The sequence below is a fragment of the Macrobrachium rosenbergii genome, chromosome 7 (genome assembly GCF_040412425.1).
Source record: "Macrobrachium rosenbergii isolate ZJJX-2024 chromosome 7, ASM4041242v1, whole genome shotgun sequence".
NCBI lineage: Eukaryota > Metazoa > Arthropoda > Malacostraca > Decapoda > Palaemonidae > Macrobrachium > Macrobrachium rosenbergii.
Window position 1 is genome coordinate 53,700,749 of NC_089747.1, and position 20,726 is coordinate 53,721,474.

Genomic DNA, 20,726 nt, shown 5'->3' on the forward strand with positions numbered 1-20,726 from the left:
CATCCAAAACAATGTAAGACGTTATGTTTATGGTATTTACAGTTATGCTTATGGTATTTACCATTATTATTTCATGTCTTACGTACATCCCCAAGGGGCTGGTACTAAACATGGCGCCCATTTTGCACGTAAACGTGCTTACGGCCTAAATGACTTACGGTCGAAACGACCCGAATGCAAAAAATGCGCCGAAGTTTCTTCGGCGCAATCGAGTTTTCTGTACACCGCTACAGCGTATAATAAAGACCACCGAAAATATCTTCTATCTTTCGGTGGTCTCGGTATAATGCTGTATGAGCCGCAGCCCGTGAAACTTTAACCACGGCCGGGTGGTGGCCTATCCTATATCGTTGCCAGAAGCACGATTATTGCTAACTCCATCCTTAAATGAAATAAAAATTACTTAGGCTAGATGGCTGCAATTTGGTACGTTTAATGATTGGAGGGTGGATGATCAACATACCAATTTGCAGCCATCTAGCCTCAGTGGTTTTTAGGATATGAGGGCGGACACAAAAAATTGCGGACAGAATAAAGTGCGGACTGACAGACAAAGCCGGCACAATAGTTTTCTTTTACCGAAAACTAAAAAACTAAAAATGAAAGCTCTTAATGTTATTTGATGTATCTAAACCAGAACACCAGTACGAACGAAGCAGTGTTCTCCACCTTTCATATCCTCAGTAACTGAGAGTCCATTTCTGTTCTCGTCTATTCATCTTAGATACTGAGGGCTTCATACTTTATTACCTTTTAATGATTTTCAGTCATGATCGTGGAATAATTATGACTCATGTATATAAAATATATAGGGTAAAATATTCGTCTGAAAATTGTAATTTTCTGTTGTAGTAATATTATACCTAAGACAATCATTCTCAGCGTAATCTATGTTTCTCCTATACATGCAGGGCATTTAATTAAACCATTCTTATAAAATATATTAAGAACTTAGTTTTAAATACAGCTAAAACTAGAATAATACACTGATTCTTTATACATATAACCTTATCGTTAAATGGTTAGACGGCTATCAAAAGAACTGACCCTTTTATAAACTGTAGTTCGGCAACAGAGGAAACAAGATATTAACCGAAAGCTCAACGAACGCAGAAGAAACAAATAAATAATGAAAGTTTCCTACTTACTAGAAATCAAACAAAAATTCGATCTATAATCTATGAAAGTGTTTGTATCAAATAAGGAACTATTACTTCAGTACCTGTCTTTCCCCTACGATTCCTTTCCTTGCCTGATAATATATATATGTCCATTATGGCATGGGTCGATATTCGATCAACACGTAGAACCTATCCTACAGTACAATTTACCAGTACATGACTGGCAATTGTATGGAAAGCTTATATCTACATATATCGCTTATTCAAGTTTTTTTTTTTTTTTCTTTAGGTATAATATAATTGACAAATCTAGCTACAATGCCAGTTAACACGTTTCCTCACTTTTTCAGTAAAAAGTTATTAGCTTTACTGGTGAAAAATGGATAAATATTTCCAACCGGCTTCTTGGACGGTGCTTCTTTGGTCGGCCATAAGGGCGCTCTGCCCTTACTTTCATGCCTCATAGCAGACCTTACCGGATTTTTCTTTGAAGCCGGCAAGAAAATGACCGGAAACTAATAACTGCACTAGGTAATGGGACGTTTCTGCCAGGTGGCCATTCAACATGTGGTTTGTTCGTTTTGATAAATAATGTGAGGGATAAATTTTGTAATGTGCTATTCCTAAGGTCGCAAAGGCCCTGATGAGAAGAGGAATAAAAAGTATTAAAAAAAGAAACTCCAAGTAGCTAAATGGTAAAAAAAAAAAAAAAAATAGATTTGGGTATTTGTTATGTTGTGTGCATTGACATGTTGGAAGACTTGAACTGTAAAGTGACTCGTACGAAATATACCAGCTTTCCTCAACAAGAAATTTACCAGAAATATAAAAATTAAATTTTTAATCAAGACAGATGCTTCATTTATCACTTGACCCTTTCAGACAGAGTAACGATAGATTCTGTTTGTAATAGGACCAACCTCGTGCAACATCCACATGTCCTTATGAGAAGAAAATAAGTGATTGCCAAGAGGAATGGCCTTAAACCGTCAACATTCAACGTCAGTTAGTCATACATTCGCGTATGATTAACATGGATCTTCTTATATATATACAGTATATATATATATATATATATATATATATATATATATATATATATATATATATATATATATACTCGTATATACACACACACATTTTAACAAACAAGTTACCATTTCTAATTCTAGTTCTTATATAGGTCACAGAAGTTCTTGCCTTTTATCAAATTTCTGTTATATCCGTATCATTTTTTCTTTCTTGCTCTTAAGAAATATTTTTGAGGTGAAATTGTTAGGAGAAATACAAATGATAATGAGGGAATCAGCGAAATGAATCTTATGAAACATGTGCATTAGAGAAATACCTGAAACACGCACACACATTATATATATATATATATATATATATATATATATATATATATATATATATATATATATATATATATATATATATAATATATATATATATATATATATATATATATATATATATATATATATATATATATATATATGTACATGAAATACATTATTATATTACCTCTGCCATTGGCAAAATATTCAGTGTCATGTATCATGATTTGGAGGTCATAGGAGTAAAAGTATATTCCACAATTCTCATGAGAATTTTTTGTTATTTCAACTTTAGCAATAAAGTAACGAGAATTTCCAGATTAAAAACCTGCTTTTTCCAGTTACACTTTTTCGTATTGGAATGTTTTTGTCCGAAACCGCGGCTTCCTTCGGGAAGATCCAAATCTTTACAGCATTGATCCTAAGGGATAAAAGAGCTATTAAAAATACTCATGGCATCATGAGTCTTGAAACGGGGAAACAAATCTACAGCTTCAAAAAGGGAATGGATCATATTCCCGAAAGCTCTCTGTATAGATCTATTTTTAAATAAATGACTGTAGATTTGTTTCTCCAATACCGTCAATGAAAAGACAATTATGCCGCCGTTTATCGTATGGAAACGAAATTCGTTTCACATATATTCGAAGTTTCCGTGCTACTTCAAATGTTAAACCTTTAAGGACCGATGTAAAATCACGTGCTTAGGATCACTTGTACATGATATCTTTGCCAGGGGATTTTAAAGTAAAGGGGCTTGACGCCGTATCCAAAGCTTGGGAATGCGTTATAATGATTATTCATCAATAGGACAAATTAGGAGTGGAAAATGAAGCAATGTAATTCTGAGATTTTTTTCCGATAAATGTATCAACTGCTACATTTTTTTTAAACCAATAAATATAGTTTTATATTTTTCAAAAATTAAATCGCAGAGTACCAGTGGAGTTTTAACATTCAATTTTTGGAGAAAAACATTAAACGATCATCTCCATCTTACATATATATTTATGTACAGTTTCCACAGAACAGAGCATATAGAAGGGAGCACACAGAAGAACAGAAAGGAGCATATAGAAAGGAGCATTCAGAACAGAGTATACAGAAGGGAGACTATAGAAGGGAGCATATAGAAGGTAGTATGCAGAAGGGAGCATATAAAAAGGAACATATAAAAATGAGCGTATAGAAAGGAGCATACAGAAGGGAGTATGCAGAAGGGAGCAAGTAAAAAGGAGCATGCAGAAGAGAGTATACAGAAAGGAGCATATGGAAGGGAGCGTATAGAAGGGAGCATGTAGAAAGGAGCATATAAAAGAGAGCATATAAAAGGGAGCATATAGAAGGGAGCATATAGAAAGGAGCATAATTAAGGAAGCATACAGAAGGGAGCATATATAAGGGAGCATACAGAAGCACAGAAGGGAGCATATAAAGCGGACTATACAGAAAGGAGCCTATAGAGGGAAGCATATAGAAGGGAGTACACAGGCGAAGGCGTCCTATAGAGGGGAGCATATACAAGGGAGTATACAGAAGGGAGTCTGTAGAAGGAGCATAAAGAAAGGAGAATACAAAACGGAGTATACAGAAGGGAGCCTATAGAGCGGAGCATATAGAAGGAAGTATACAAAAGGGAGTATGTAAAAGGGAGCATATAGAAGGGAGCATACAGAAGCACAGAAGGGAGCATATAAAAGGAGCATATAAAATGGAGTAAACAGAAAGGAGCCTATAGAGGGAAGCTTATAGAATGGAGTATACAGAAGGCGTCCTACAGAGGGGAGCATATACGAGGGAATATACAGAAGGGAGTCTGTAGAGGGGACCATATAGAAAGGAGCATACAAAACGGAGTATACAGAAGGAAGCCTGTAGAACAGATCATATAGAAGGAAGTATACAAGAGGGAGTATGTGGAAGGGAGCATATAGAAGGGAGCATACAGAAGCACGAAAGGGGGCCTATAGAAAGGAGCACACCGAAGGGAACATGTAGAAATGAGTATACATAAGGGGGCATACAAAAGGAAGCATACAGCAGTGAGCATACAAAATTATTTGTATCTTATGAATGATGAAAATATCTCTATTATATCTTGAGGTAAGTGAGGTTTCTAACGTAAAGTACTGAATTATTATTATTATTATTATTATTATCATTATTATTATTATTATTATTATTATTATTATTATTATTATACGTCAAAGTTTAAACAGCCAGGTACAGTTCAGGCTTTAAAAAAAGTATCTAAATGTTCAGTAACTGAGTTAACAATTTGCTAAATGTATTAAACTTTTTCTTTTTTTTTGAAGTCACTGAACATATTTTAATGAAGTCACTGTATTTGTATGTGTTTATATATATATATATATATATATATATATATATATATATATATATATATATATTATTTATTTTATGTTTAAATAACAAAAATGGTTATGTATTATGTATGAATATATGTATGTAGAGAGAGCTGGCGAGTCTCAAACTAAAGATTTTGTATGTATGTATGTATGTATCGTACGTGCGCGCGTCAGTTGTATGTGATCGATTGTTTTTCATTTTAAAACTGATTACATATAATATATATATATCTATATCAGACTAATAAGAATAAAATATGAAATAATGATATATAGCACAGACCGATAACATCTTCTATAGGGTCGGCAATATATGTTAAGATGGCACGCCGTGTGCTTGCATATTTATGATTCGAAATGCAAAGAAATGTCTTATATATATATATAATATATATATATATATATATAGATTAAGAGAATATCTATATGCCTTTCAAATCAATTAAAAAGTAATTTTTTCCTATGATACATGAATTAAAACAAAAAAATTGTACATGATTGCATCGAGATGTAGGCTTAAGACGAGTATATACATGAATTGTAAAAAAAAATCACGATGAGGGGTACGTGATTGCATCGTACTCTGCTGAGTTACTCTTTAGCCACCTTACTTACCCTTCCCAGTTTAATTGTCGATGGCTACTGGAAAAAAGTCGCTTGATGTCCGATCATTTCTTGACAAATGACTTTGGATTTATTCAGCAGAATGACCGTGCTGTGTGCTCTCTGCTGCGAGAAGAGAGTTAAAAGAGAGCAGAAAAGACTTTCAAGGATAGACAAAGAGAGAGAGTAGATGGAAAACAGAGATGTGTTTAAAACTTGAGCTAGCAAAGTGGAGTCTCAAACTAAAAGATTTTGGAATAACAAACAAACACGTGATTATCTCAGGATCATTTCTGTTCAGCTAGGACCGTGGAGAGACGTATGAAACGGCGTAACCCAGCAGCAAACGGTTGCTTTAACAATTACACCTGTGTTCAGTGTTGCCCTGGACGAAAGCGTGATATAAATGACATTCCCCGCTTGGCTGTTTTTGCCAGGTATAGTGACACAGAGTTTCACGAGGAACTGTGCTGTCTTAAACCTATGTATGGAACCACCAAGGGAGAGACATACTGAAGGCATTCACCGACCATTTTGAGAACTTGAGGGTAGATAGGAAAGATTTTTGCAATTTAAACGGATGGTGCTCCTGCTATGGTAGGGAAAAACAAGGGTTTTACGAGAAGTTGGTTGAACGATGAAATTGCACTGCATAATCAAGAAAATTTATGTGCCAAGATCTCGAGCTTTGTTCTCAAGAAGGTGATGACTACTGTCACAAAAATAGTGAATTTTGTTGTTGCACACTCTCTTCTTATGCACAGGCAGTTTCAAGCTTTTCTTGAAGAGGTGGACAGTGTGTACAAAGATATACCTTTGCATTGCAGTGTTAGGTGGTTAAGTTGTGGGAAGGTATTGGAGAGATTTGTGGGATGCTTTGATGAAATCAAGGTTTTCTTATCAGAAAAAGGCCAAGACTATCCTGAGTTGAAGACGGAGATTGGATTGTGAAACTTATGTTTCTCTCCAGACATCACCAAACATCTAAATGAGTTCAATCTTCTCCTGCAATGCAGGAAAAACGGTATTGGATTTGTACGATAATTGGAAAGCATTTGTTGCAAAGCTTGCAATCTACTCAACTGCTCTTTCCGTTATTTAAAAATCTGAAAAACTTATCTTCAATGCATCCAGTCAACACTTCTGATCTACAACTGTACATGCAAGAATTAAAGTCAGAATTCTCAATCAGGTTTCAAGATTTTATGGGCCCAGTGATTTTTAAAAACCTTTAAATGCATAATGGAAACTGAGGAATTAGAAATGCAGTTAATCGACCATTGTGGTCAGCTAAATTCAAAGATCTTCGAGAAATACTGGAAAGCAGTAAGAATGATCATGCAACATCCATCTTAAGGTCAGACCGATAACATCTTCTATAGTATCCCCATCTTCTACCCCATACCTCATCTTCCTATCACCCATCATTTTTACCAGACCATCCAGAAAATCTTATATTGCAGTTCCCATGTTCAGGAAAATACAATATAATTACAATGGCTATTACCTATCCCTCACCACCCCAGCACCCATGTTCTATTGCATCCCCATCTTCTACCTAGCCTCCAACTTCCCATCACCCATCTTCTCCTCTACCTATCCCTCACCATCCCAGCACCCCATTCCCATCTTCTAACACATCCCCCCATCTTTTGTTGCATTCCCCATCTTATACCCCATCCCTCATCTTCCCATCACCATCTTATATTGCATCCCCATCTTCTACTCCATCCCTCATCTACCCACCACCATCTTCCACTGCATCCCCCGCCTTCTACCCCATCCCAATCTTCTACTGCATCTCCCATATTCTGCCCCATCCCTCATCTTCCCATCACCCATCTTTCATTGCATCCCCATCTTCTACCCCATCCCCATCTTCTCATCGCCTATCTTATATTGCATTCCCCTTCTTCTATTACATCCCCTATCTCCTACCCCTCCCACCATCTTCCCAACACCCGTCTTACATCCCTTATCCTCCAATCACCTCCCCATCTTCTATTGCATCCCCCATCTTCTACACCACCCACCATCTTCCCATCTTCCGATCACCGCCCCATCTTCTATTCCATCTCGTATCTTCTACCCCACCCTCCATCTTCCCATCACCCATCATCCATCACCCATTTCCTATTTCATCCCCCATCTCCTGCCCCATCCACCATCTTCCCATCACCCATCGAACGAAAAACGTTAAAAGAACTGAATTATTTTCCCTCCTTCGAAACGGTGCAACTGAAATTGCCAACCTACTCGATTCTAAAAAAAGGAATCCGCCGTCAGTGTACCACTTTAAATATTATTTAACAAGTTAGAAATAATAAATGATTGAAGTTTGTCTCTCATACTTTTAAATGTTCCTGATAATCGTTGTACATTTCCCCATGATAACACGAAATTATTCCTTTTTTATTGGTATTTTTGACATTCCTTGAACGCGTTGCATTCACAACTGCCAACTTGCCAGTTCTCAGACGAAGAAAAACCACGTAAATATACCACTTTATGTGTTATTTAACAAACTAAAAATAATATATAAACAAGTTAATCTCTTATACTTTTATGTGCCCCCCTAATCGTTTCATATCTCTCAGTGACAACACACGAATGCCCACTTTTTTTATGGCAGTCCTGGATCTACTGTACGTGGCGCTAAGTTGGACGAAGGCATTTTTTGTACAGGTGAAACTGATCGTTACTTAAGATTATAAACTTCTTATATTGCCATTATATTGACTTAAAATACTGACTTGTAATTATTGTTATACTATAAAAGGTACTCTCGCTACTCCAATGGTTTTGAATCCTTTGTTTATAAGAAAAAAGGAATTAAAACAAAGACTCTTACTCTACCATGTATTAAAATGCTGTCGTCCATCCAACAGATGTCGTCACAGCCTCTATTTCAAGTGAAAATACTTGAAATTTCCTCTAGAGAAAGCACTGGATAGTGGCCACGTAGCCGCCTTATCAATATGATAATCTAATGATAAAATTGAATTATAACTATAGTTTGCATTTATTTTAATAAGTTTTATAAGCTACAGATGACACATGTTATCTGAAATGTATCTGCCTATTCAACAATAAATTATTGAAGACGTGAATGACATGATATACCTGACTTTAACGGTTAAATTTATCAGACATTTTATAACATGCAACGATGATAATTCTGTTGACAATTGTTACTCCAATAATTAGCGTGGTGGTATAATCTAGGATGCCATGCATTTAATCGGTCTTCTGCAATGATGAGGAAATTCGTCAATTATTGCAAACCTATTTAGACATTGTATGTGCTTCCTACACGCCTTTGAAAACATGAAACAAATGATACTGATTCTGAATTTTTAGTAAGTATAAGGAAAAAAATAACTATCTTTTTTCGTTTCAGGCAAATATAGACACAATCCCTGTTCAACGTCAGAACGGAATATTCTGTACGAAATTTCGTTCACAGTATTTCGTCTTATTTTCCGTAACAAGACAATTTTTGTCTTTAAACTTTTCTTATTATAAAGATAAATTGGTATGGGAGCTCAGCTGACTGAACATAATGTGTGTAATTGCGAAAATAATATGTAAAACTTTCAATTAAAATAACTTGCTTATCGTGCAGAATTTATACACACACACACACACACACAGAGAGAGAGAGAGAGAGAGAGAGAGAGAGAGAGAGAGAGAGAGAGAGAGAGAGAGAGAGAGGTTGGGAAGTGATATTTGTCATTTATATTCCAGTTCATGAAGGCTGTTGTTGGAATCAAACGGGAAAAAAAGATCAGTCTATATCCTAGAATTTCAATGTTAGAGATGTTTATTCAAATCAATATTCCAGAATATAAACATTAATTATTGAGGTTCTGTACTTAGAGAGGTTTAAGGTATCTACATCCTCCACTACTCTTTGATTTTAACTCCATTTTTCATTTTTCCTATGACGGACAGAAATATCTACAGGCAATCATTGACCAAACGTATATTACTCTCCTTGATTAGTCCAGCTGAAGCTCTTTCTGCCTTACCAACTTTTATCATTATTATTACTCTTGTAACTTAGATCATTTTAAGAACTAAGTGAAAGTGTATGTCTTGTTTACCTGAAGCCGGTTATTCATTTTTATTTACTAGCGTCAGCAGATATATGAATTTTCAGAAGCATATATGGCACTGCATGAATGGTAGTATATTTATCGTGAAATCAATTTACGTTCATAGCATCACTGAAAAGGCAACTCTGAAAAATTAATTATTCATGTTTCCTCTCAATAAGACTCTTCATTTTAGCCTCATTTCGATCAGGGTCTGAAGGATATTAGCAACAGGCGTTCCAGGAGATTCAGAGTCTGTCTGGAGTGCCTGAGCTTTGCACGGAATCTGGAAGACCCTTTCTTTGTGATCTTGGAAACAAAAGTGTTCCTTATGACCACTGAGAAGCCTTTCTTATTCCTATATGCCTAATAATAAGATTAGGTGCACTTTCGTACGTAACTGAGGTTCAGGTTGTATCATACAAGATACTGATCTATTAAATTTTCTTAGTACAACACTAATCCAACTTCAAGTTCAAGTGGAAATCTGGGCTGGCATTTGGCCGTGTATCTTACATCGTAAGGATCTTCTCCTATGCATAAAAATACTACAATTAAAAATCATTAGAGAGCTGCAGAAGCAAGGAACAAATCAGTGAACCTGTGGACAACGTCCTGGAGCCGTGGGTCCCAAAGGGTTGTATTTGACTGACGGTGCTGCAATATTTGGGGAAAAAACTAATGATTACTTTGGTATCCATGCGCCAACCATTACACATGGTACTTAAAAATCCTATTGGCTTTCAAGGCTGAGAGAGGCAGTTGAAGTGTCCCTTCTCTCTCTCTCTCTCTCTCTCTCTCTCTCTCTCTCTCTCTCTCTCTCTCTCTCTCTCTCTCTCTCTCTCTCTTGACGAAGAATCTCGATTGATTGTATCACTTTGGACTTGGCTGAGAAGGTTAACTAACGATATTTCACGGCTACTGAACTTGACGAAATTATTATTATTATTATTATTATTATTATTATTATTATTATTATTATTATTATTATTATTATTATTATTATTATTATTGAGAATATAAACCCCATTTCATACGGAAAGCCTACTGGGTTACTGACTTGAGATTCAAGCTTCCAAGGAACATGTTCGTTTCAAAGAAGTAACAGAAGATAATAGGAAATACAGAAGAGACCAGTTATTAAAATAAAAGATAGATTTATAAGTTAACTTATAAACAGACAAAATTATAAATAAATCATTGTAATGCAAGGTGAATTTTTTCAGGCTGTAATGCATTGCTCTAAAACAATTCATCTTGTATTTTGATGATTTATTTATATTTTCATCGATGCGCTTCATGAATCCCCACAGTCAAATTTGACAAGTGAGGTGCCTTTGGCCGATTTTAAACGTGGACAGGCGAAGGAGCATCCTAATTTGGCTGGGAAGGCCACCTGTCTACTTTTCCTCCACACCACACCGTATTTGTGCGAGCAGTTATTCTCTGCCTTGGCAACAATGTAATCCAAACAGAGAAACAGACTGTTATCATGTAAGGACGATATGTCAATGGCCTAGTCAGTATTTAGAGCTAATATCAAGAGCTTGTTGTGCTCCAAGCATCAGTTGTAGGTGTAACACTGAATAGAAATGTGCGCACAGTAATGATAAATGTCATATAAAACATAAAAACGGCGTTCAAGTCATATTGTTCGTGTTGGCTCGTTGTTGTTAAAAACAGTTATGTTTGTATCACAAGTTGTATTTATTAATGACACTTTCAATCTTCATGCGTTTTTGTAAAGGCGTTTTTGTCTTCCCATACAGTAGGGAGTGAGAAACTGTTTTTGAGTGCAAAATTTGTAGACACATTAAGAATGACTTCAACTGGATGTTATTCTCCCTTTGAAAACGACGCGAGGTATGAATGCCTTTGCTCTGTTAAGAACAAAAAGCGTTCATACGGAAGTGAAAGGTGTTCTAACAAGAACGCGATTCATTAGAGTTAGTGCAGCAAACCCATAAACACACCTTTTGAATTTTTTTATGCATAAAAGTTTTTATAACAGAAAGCAAAAATGTGTTTTAGAAGTTTAACAATTAAGGCCCTTTTTATTTTTTTTGCAAAAAACAAGCTTGCTTTCACTGTGTGGCCCACTGTGCCTTATTGACTTGTTTCAGTTGTATCAATGTGCTCGTTACTCATATATTTAGTAAGCATCTGCTTTATTATTACAATTATATTTTTATTGCCATTCATTTTGCGTGAATAAAATAACATCAGAGTAGAGACGAGCATTTTTCATTTTCGGTTTATTCAGGAACAAAGTTTTATCACAGTGACAGTGCATATAACACAACACCGACAGCCATGGTTTTCTGATAAGGGTACCGGGAACTTCCGAAAGGCCTGGCCACTGTCTTCTGACATTCTAAGTAGTGTTCTGTAGGCACAGGGTTCACAACGAGGCCCAGAGGGTGAGTGAGTGTGTTAATCTCTTTCGCATTCACTACATTATAACTTCAGGTCTCCATGCGAATCGTCCCAGGTTCCAGCTATTTTTTTTTTTTTTTTTACTTTTTGGTTCAAAAGGTTTCCATTGTAGAACTTTTTTATATCTCAACCTCTCTATTTCTCACTGCCTAAACCACCTCAAAAGTGTGAAATAGCTGGAGGGGAATAATAGGCACAAGTATCAATTGCAAGGGTGGCAGTTAAAGAAGTAAAATAATTATTTAAAAAATTATTTGAATTTCATCCCAAAGAGAACCATCCGATAATCTATTACTACAGAAAAGGGTAACTTAACGTACAGCAACACAGTAAGAACCCTAAATACCAACGTAATAATGTGTACAAAACGTTTATTGTCTGAGTATATCAAATGTCACAGACTGCATGCAGGCACAGCAAAGATGGCCATGCACTGATCATAACAAGGCTGTGGAGAATCGAGTGAATTTATGGATAACGTTTGTCGAAATATTGCAATTGTCAAAACTTGTGCAACAGACGAACATCACAAGATTTGTCTCGTTTCTGAATGAGGGGTGCCGTGTGTCAGATGAACACTATTCTCATAACCTGATTCACATTCTACTATGCCTTACACAGTGGATATTACAAAGATAATGAGGGAATTGTTCAGATATTTTCCTTTTCCATATATTTCGTCATTTATAAAACCCAATGTGCTGAGTTACTTTATTGTGCGGTCTACGAGGCTCCTTTTTTCTTCTTATACACAGAAGAATCACTTTCAGTTCATAGTAATTATTATGATTTGTATAAATGAGGCATAGTTTTATTTATGGCACAAAAAGATGTTATTTTAAATACCAATACTCCTGTCACTATATTTGCTCATTAATACTGAGATCATTGTCCCATGTGTTGAAATCTCCCGAAAACGAAAGGTGTTCTAAAAAGAAGGCGTTCATTTATAAAGGGCTAGATCCGTTTTACTTTAATAAGTGCAACAAACCCATAAACACATTCATGTTTTTACCTACACCTTTTGAAATTTTTTATGAAAAAAGTGTTTATAATAGAAAGCAAAAATGTATTGTAGAAGTTTAGCAAATAAACGAACTTTCTTATGTTTTTTGCAAAAAACAACTTTGCTTTCACTGTGTGGCCCACTGTGCCTTGTCAGCTTGTTCAGTTGCATCAGTGTGCTCATTACTCATATAATTAGTAAGCATCTGCTGCTCTATTATTACAATTACATTTTTACTGCCATTCATTTTGCGTGGATAAAATAACATCAGAGTAAAGACGAGCATTTTCCATTTTCAATTTATTCAAGGACAAAGTTTCGTCACAGTGACAGTGAATTTAACACGCAATACTGAAAGACATGGTTGTCTGATAAGGGTGCCGGGGGCTTCCGAAAGGCCTGGCCATTGTCTTAGAGATGGACCGCACTTAAGAATGAAAGTTGTGACACGCTTTAGGAGTCTTCTGTGGGCACAGGGGTCACAACGAGGCCCAGAAGGTGAGTGAGTGCGTTAATCTCTTTCGCACTCACTACATTATAACCTTAGGTCTCGATGCGAATCCCAGGTTCCAGGTTTATTTTTATTTCATTTTTTTCTACTTTTTGTTTCAAAAGATTTCTTGTAGACGGTTTTATATCCCAACCTATATTTCTCACTGCCTAAACCTCTTGAAATGTGGGGTTTTAGTGTTTCAAGATTTTACATCTGAAAAGGAATATGAGGCACAAGTATCATTTAAAAGGTGGAAATTAAGTAAGTAAAATAATTGTTATAAAAATATTTGAATTTCATTCCAAGTACAACCATCTGATACTGTATGACTACAGAAAAGGGTGACTTGACGTAAAGCAGTAATAGCGCATACAAAACGTTTATTGTCTGTGTATATGAAATACCACATACTCTGGATGCAGGTACAGCAAAGATGGCCATACACTGATCATAACAAGGCTGTGGAGAATCGAGTCAATTTATGGAAAACGTTTGTCGAAATATTGCAATTGTCAAAAATTGTGCAATAGACGAACATCACAAGATTTGTCTCGTTTCTGAATGAGGGTGCCGTGTGTCAGTAGAACAAAATTCTCATAACCTGGTTCACATTCTCTACTGTGTCTTCCACAGTAGATATTACAGAGTTAACTAGGAAACTTTTCAAATATTTTCCTTTTCCGTATATTTCGTAATATATAATACCCAGCGTGCTGAGTTACGAGGTACTTTTTCTCCGTATAGTTATGGCACAAAAGGATGTGTTGGTTTAAATACCAATACTCATGTCACTATATCCGCTTATTAATACTGAGATCATTATTCCCATGTGTTGAAATCTCCCGATGATGAAAGTCTGTATAAGCTAATTCCTTGCAAGCACAAGTTATTAAGGAGTGAGCCGGAGAAAACCACAAAACTTAAAGAGAATTTTCATTCAAAATCGGCCTTTATCTTAGCTTCGATTTATAGTATAAAAACTGTTATCATTTTCATGACTATTTAAAAGGTCAAGAATATTTTTCAGTGTTACGTAATTTATGGGTTTGGTGAAATTCTATCTCTTATTAATTTAATGGTAAATCTGCGTTTGCTTACCACAGCAGACCTTGATATAATATGAACAGCCACATATTTTTAGAAGACGCTGCTATCAGGACGAGCTGAAGAGATATTGACGTAAGTGCAGCATTAAATGGGACATTCCTTTAGGTTTTAAAACTCGCAAATGTTGATATGCCCTGGCTACTGCACTTAGTATCGAAATGTTCTCATGTATGCAATCATTCGCTTCTTTAATTACATATCTCGATGAGCTAGAATATAGTATCGTTCTCTGCTTCAGGTACACATTCGGTCAACGCAAAACGTTAAAAGAACCGGAGTTTTTTCCTCCTTAGAAACGTTGCAGTCGGAATTGCCAACCTACTCGATTTAATCCCCTTCAATGTACTACTTTAAATATTATTTAACATGCTAAAAATATTAAATAATAAACGTTTGTTTCTTACACTTTTAAATTGTCCTGATAATCGTTGTATATTTCTCACGATAAGACGACATTCTTATTTTTATGTTGGTATTGTTAAGTCTTTGGACACGTTGCAGTCAGAATTGCCAACTTGCCAGGTTTTAGACGAAGAAAACCTTGTAAATGTACCACTTTATTTACAATTTAATAAGCTAAAAATTTTAAATAATTATATTTAATCTCTTATACTTTTAAGTGCCAACAGAAACGTTTTACACTTCTCAGTGACAACACTTTAATGCCTACTATTTGTTGGCAGTCCTGGATCTACGTGGCGTTAAGTTGGACGAAGGGATTTTCGGTGTGGGTGAAACTGATCTTCGCTCAAGATTTTAAACGTCTTATTGAAATTATATTAAGTTAAAATATTTACTTGTACGCGAACATTATCCTAATAAAAACTTACATGAGATATTCCAATGGATTTGAGCCTTTAATTTGTGAGATAAAAGGAATGATATCAAATAACTGAGACCCTTACTCCACCACGTATCAAAATGCTGTCGTCCATCCAACAGATGGCATCAGTTCCTCTTTTTTGAACAAAAATACTTGAAATTTCCTCTAGAGAAAGGACTAGGTAGTGGCCACGTGGCCGCCCTATTAATACGATAAACAAGTGATAAAATTAATTTATAATTTGAATTTTCAATGATTTTCATACTGATTTATGAACTAGAGATAATGTATGATTCTGAAATGTATTTGTCCATTCAACAATAAATTACTGAATACGTGATTGACGTGATATAACTTAACTGAATTGTTAAATTTATCAGCCATTTTATAATATGCAACGATGATGATTCTGTTGATAATTGGTTACTCCTATGATTAGAGTGGTGGTATAATCTAGTATGCCATGCATTTACTAGGTCTCCTGCAATTATAAGGAAATTCGTCAACTATTGCAAACCTGTTTAAACACTGCATGTGCTTCCTACGTGCTTTGCAAAAGTCGTGAAAATGACACTGATTCAGATTTTCAAGTGTGTATAAGGGCAAAAGAGCTATTTATTTATTTTCGTTTTAGGCAAATATACATACAGCCCCTGTTAAACGTCAAATCTGATTACCTGTGCGAAAATCAGTTCAAGGTATGATCTGAGTCTCTGTAACAAGACATTGAACTCAGCTGATTTAGTAGAAAGAATATCCATAACTGCGTTAACAAAATGGAAAAACTAACTAGGTTAAATTCTTTATCATTCTGAATTTAAAGAGAGAGAGAGAGAGAGAGAGAGAGAGAGAGAGAGAGAGAGAGAGAGAGAGAGAGAGAGAGAGAGAGAATTTCATCTGCATCTGTCAGCATCCAATTCCAGAGATCTCACTTATTAAAAAGAAAACACAGGCTAATAAATTATTAAATAGATAAAATGTATTAAAATGCAAATAGTGTAATTGCATGTAAAATGCTACAGGAGTGTTCCCCAGAACCCACAGAGGAGTGTCCTTGGTTAAGCAGTTTCCCAGAGGGAAGGGCATCCATGGTCAAAGAAGAGCCCCTACCCTTCCCCAAATCTCCAAAGGTGACCTCTTGGTCGAGCAGTCGCCCTCTTACTCCACCAAATTCTAGACTAATGCTTTCTTTAGATCAGTCATGAACAAACGTTCCTGGCGTTCACATTTCAAAACGCTTCCTTCTTAAAACGTTCTAATTTCTATACCTCTTCATTTATCGCCCCATGAACAAAGAATTCACGTAAATAATGGATGTTTTAGCTCAGTGGTCTGGTAAAACTTTTTTTCGAAAGCTTTACTTTTTTATTAGCTAAAAATTCGCTAAAAATTACACAAAAAATATTGAGGAAAATTAGGGTGGGTCAGTTGTTAAAAAGGGCGAATGGTGAATCACCGTGATTAGAGGAAATAAAAATAAGTCTTACCAAAAAGTTGTTCAAAAATGACCGAGGAATATAAAGGATATTGATTCAGCATTTGGAAAGATTCGAATTTCTGACAATTCCATCGATCAACCTATAAGGATACCAATCTGATATTGAGTGGTGTCTGAAGCCAATCAATATCTGATTGGTATCCTTACGATGGAAGGATTCGAATTGTATTGGTATCCTTATGATGGAAGGATTCGAATTGCTGACAGTATCCTTTACAGGATGACGGTGATCAGGAAATTTCCAATTCCTTGGTTATTTTTGAACAACTTTTTTAAGACTTATTTTTATTTCCCTCCTCATCAATATTCACCATTCGCCCCTTGTGACCCGCCATAATTTTCCTTTTTAAGTCATTTTTAGCGAATATAATAAAAGTAAAGCTTTTGAAAAAATGAAACACCCATTATGTGAATTGGTTGGTTCACGGGGCGAGGAATGAAGAGGTATAGAGATACAACAAGACTACGTAACATTTGATACACGCTATCAATAAACGTTTGATTTATTTAAGGTGTTAATTTATGTTGAATTAATCTATTTTTAATATGTCAAACAGTCATACTAAAAATAGGTTAATTCAACATAAATCAACACCTTAGATAACTACATAATAAAAGATATCAAACGTTTATTGATTGCATGTATCAAATGTTACATAGTCTTGCTGCATTTACAGCAAAGATGGCTGTCAAGTGATTATTCTAAGGCTGTTGAGAATCGTGTCAAAGTCGAGATATATTTCAAGATATTAAGAAAAAACCAAGTAGTTTCGTCTTACATAGATTTCGTACTGTATAATGTTTAGGAAACTAACGTATATTACTGTGTGGTCTACCACGTACTTTTTCTTTTAATAAAAAAAGTCTTTCACCTCATACGTTATCATAATTATTTATGTTACTGAGGTACAGTTTTAAACAAGGAATAAAGGGTTGGTGTGCAAACTAATACTCATGTCACTGTAATTACATACGTATTCACATTACAATCACTGTTTCCATGTGCTGAAATCTGCCATAATCATGAAAGGTTTTACAACACGATGACTTGCAGTTCTCAGAGAAAGCCACCAAATTTAAAGAGACTTCTCATTCACAACCATTATTTATCTTATATATGTTTCGATTTATAACACTCGGAGTTATCATTTTCTCGTAATAAGTCCAGGATAAAAATCAATATTATGCAATGTATGTCTGTAACGAAATTTAATATCTGGTGACCTCAATAGACTTTGTACATTCATACATAGCCAAAGCCTTGATGCCACGTTTTTACAGTGAGGAGGAAAAGATACGTGGGCATTCATTGGGCTTTCTTTCATGTTACAAAGATCGTAGACACTGGCTGGTATGTCTCGGCTAGTCTGTTAATATCTGAATATGTAAGGACAGGTGTAGTAATGGAGCTTTAGCAAGCAAAACAAGACTCTAAAAAGGGATCAATGTCAATACAATGAACAGGAACAGGTGAAGTATAAAGTGATTAAAAGTGAAGAAACGTATATGACAGTAGCTGAAAGTTAAGATCTGTTATGCTGTTAAATGGTACGTTAAAATGAATATCCGTTACTTAGTACACCGACTGTTTAGCCATGTTTTTGAGTTAGTCATAATAAATAGCTATAGGTGTGTCGAGAGAGAGAGAGAGAGAGAGAGAGAGAGAGAGAGAGAGAGAGAGAGAGAGACTAAGCCAGCAGAAGAGCCCCTACCCTAGTATCCCATCCATCCAGAGCAATATATTAGTAAGGAGAAATGAATTAAGGGTGTCATTTTGTTCGTGACCACCATCAGCGGGGGCAAGTCGGTACAAAAATGTGCACAGGTACTGTATAATGGTTTTATAAGTCGTCTTGAAGTCCATTTGTGCATGTGTGGATACAAAGAAAGTGATTACATTGATTTATCATCCCGAGTCAAAAGAACTTGAGGAGAGAGTTAACGGGAAATTCTTGATGTTCTTAAGGTTACTGTAGGTGGAATGGACCCGAACTGAGCCTTGGCATTCCCTGCAGTTATGAACACGATAAATTCAGCTTACCAGAGATCTTTCAAAATGTCCCCACACGAAGCTTTGCCTGCATAGTGTTTCCAAAGGTCACCTTGTGATGTGTCGCACTCAGCGGATTCTATAACCGATGCAAATCTAGGTTGGCATAACCTAGGCTATCCCAGATTAGCTTAAACTAGGATATTATATGCTAACATAGTTTATGATAACCTATGTAAGCATAATCGTTGATACTTGAATTCATGCCAAGAAATGTTAGCTTTGGCCATCTAGCTTAGGTTAGCATAACCCAACTTGCATGACCAACAGTTATGCTAACCATTCACTGGCAGCAAGTTGGCAGACACTTGCGATGGTTACCATAATCTACACAAACACAGGTTAGCCTATGTTAGGATAACATCAGTTAGCATATCTTGGCAAACCTGGGTTAGCACATGCTATGCTGATCTACATACGCAAAGTTATCCTAACTTCGGTTGGCATAACGTAGAGTAACGTTTGTTAGCATAATTGAGTTTAATGGAGGCAAGGTTAACCTATAGGTTTCCCTCAGCCAGGCGAACACACTCTCTCTCTCTCTCTCTCTCTCTCTCTCTCTCTCTCTCTCTCTCTCTCTCTCTCTCTCTCTCTCTCTCTCTCTCTCCTTTGTCTGTCTCTGTTTCCCTTCTTTTCTCCATCTGAGGGAAAGGGAGTTACGGCTACCAATCAGATAATTTGGCTGCATGGTGTCTGAGTCTGTGTGTGTGTGTGTGTGGTGTGTCTCTGTGCCTGTCTGTTGTCACAGCATACAGTCCATGGACTCGTTTACAAGTAGGGACCAAAATCCTAAAGACCTGAAATTTGAATTGAATTCCCACTGAATCCTTCTTCCCACTGCGTGTGCATAAACATATTGAAAAATATGAAAATCAATGCAGCACGAAGGAACGCGTGCTTGAGAATATCACTAAACCCACGTCGGAAGGTGAGTGAAAACCGGGACTTTGAACGTACTTTATTCTACATTTTCAAGTTCACACTGAATACAAAAGAAGTTGGCAGAGATTTGTTTACATAAACAGAAAGGGGGGGGGGTTACAGTTTGTTAATCTGGGCAGCATGTTCTTTAAACAAAAAAGGGACAATCCAGGGTGGAGATTAACATTCCTGGAAGTAGCCTCAATGAACACAGTCTCTATCAGATTCCTTTTCCGATGGTCGTTGAGCTTTTAGATTACCTTTGACTTATCCCAGTTCATCGCATGGCCTGTCTTAAGCCAATGGTCCACAATGCCATTATTTGATAAGCCTCTTGAAATGGCATATTTGTGTTGGGAGCTTCTTACTTTTAGTCCTTTTGATGTTTGACCAATATAAATCTTATTACATTCTTTGCAAGGAATACTGTATACAGCATTGTTTGAACTGGGCGGGCTATTCTTAATTAGTTTATTCCTCAAAATATTATTATATTTACATAGTAAGTTAATATCAATAGTTTTTAAAATGGGCACTGCAGGAATGAAATTGAGATGAAACAGTAAACAGAGAATATTCTTAAGTTCTTTGTTAACACTGGTTGGCTTGTAATATGTCTTTTTTGCTTTATTTTTACAAAGTTTTAAAAATATGAAGGGTAATATAATGAATCTCAATAATTTTAAACTCCTCTTTCAGGATCAAATAATTATATAATATATATATATATATATATATATATATATCTTCCAAAAATATATATATATATATATATATATATATATATATATATATATATAAATCTTATATATGAAGGTATATGAAAAAAAGAAGGATCAAAGGAAGTATTAATTCCTTCTCT

The 20,726-nt window shown here is 35.7% G+C and overlaps 1 protein-coding gene across 1 annotated transcript; it reads left to right on the top strand.

The window, feature by feature from the left end:
• Positions 1–6,675: 6,675 nt before the first annotated feature.
• LOC136840431 (uncharacterized) lies at positions 6,676–16,600 on the top strand. The gene is made up of 3 exons (XM_067107110.1): positions 6,676–6,759; positions 6,996–7,511; positions 16,418–16,600. Exons 1-3 carry the CDS (start codon positions 6,676–6,678, stop codon positions 16,598–16,600), a joined length of 783 nt encoding a protein of 260 aa, XP_066963211.1.
• The last annotated feature ends 4,126 nt before the right edge of the window (positions 16,601–20,726 follow it).

Bases quoted from the DNA above. Each gene is read 5' to 3' on its own strand.
- LOC136840431 (XM_067107110.1), top strand. From the start codon at position 6,676: ATGGAAACTGAGGAATTAGAAATGCAGTTAATCGACCATTGTGGTCAG. The intron at 6,760-6,995 runs GTAAGAATGATC...TCTTCTACCTAG, and splicing joins TCGAGAAATACTGGAAAGCA to CCTCCAACTTCCCATCACCC. The intron at 7,512-16,417 runs GTATCTTCTACC...AAAATGCTACAG, and splicing joins CCCATCTTCTATTCCATCTC to GAGTGTTCCCCAGAACCCAC.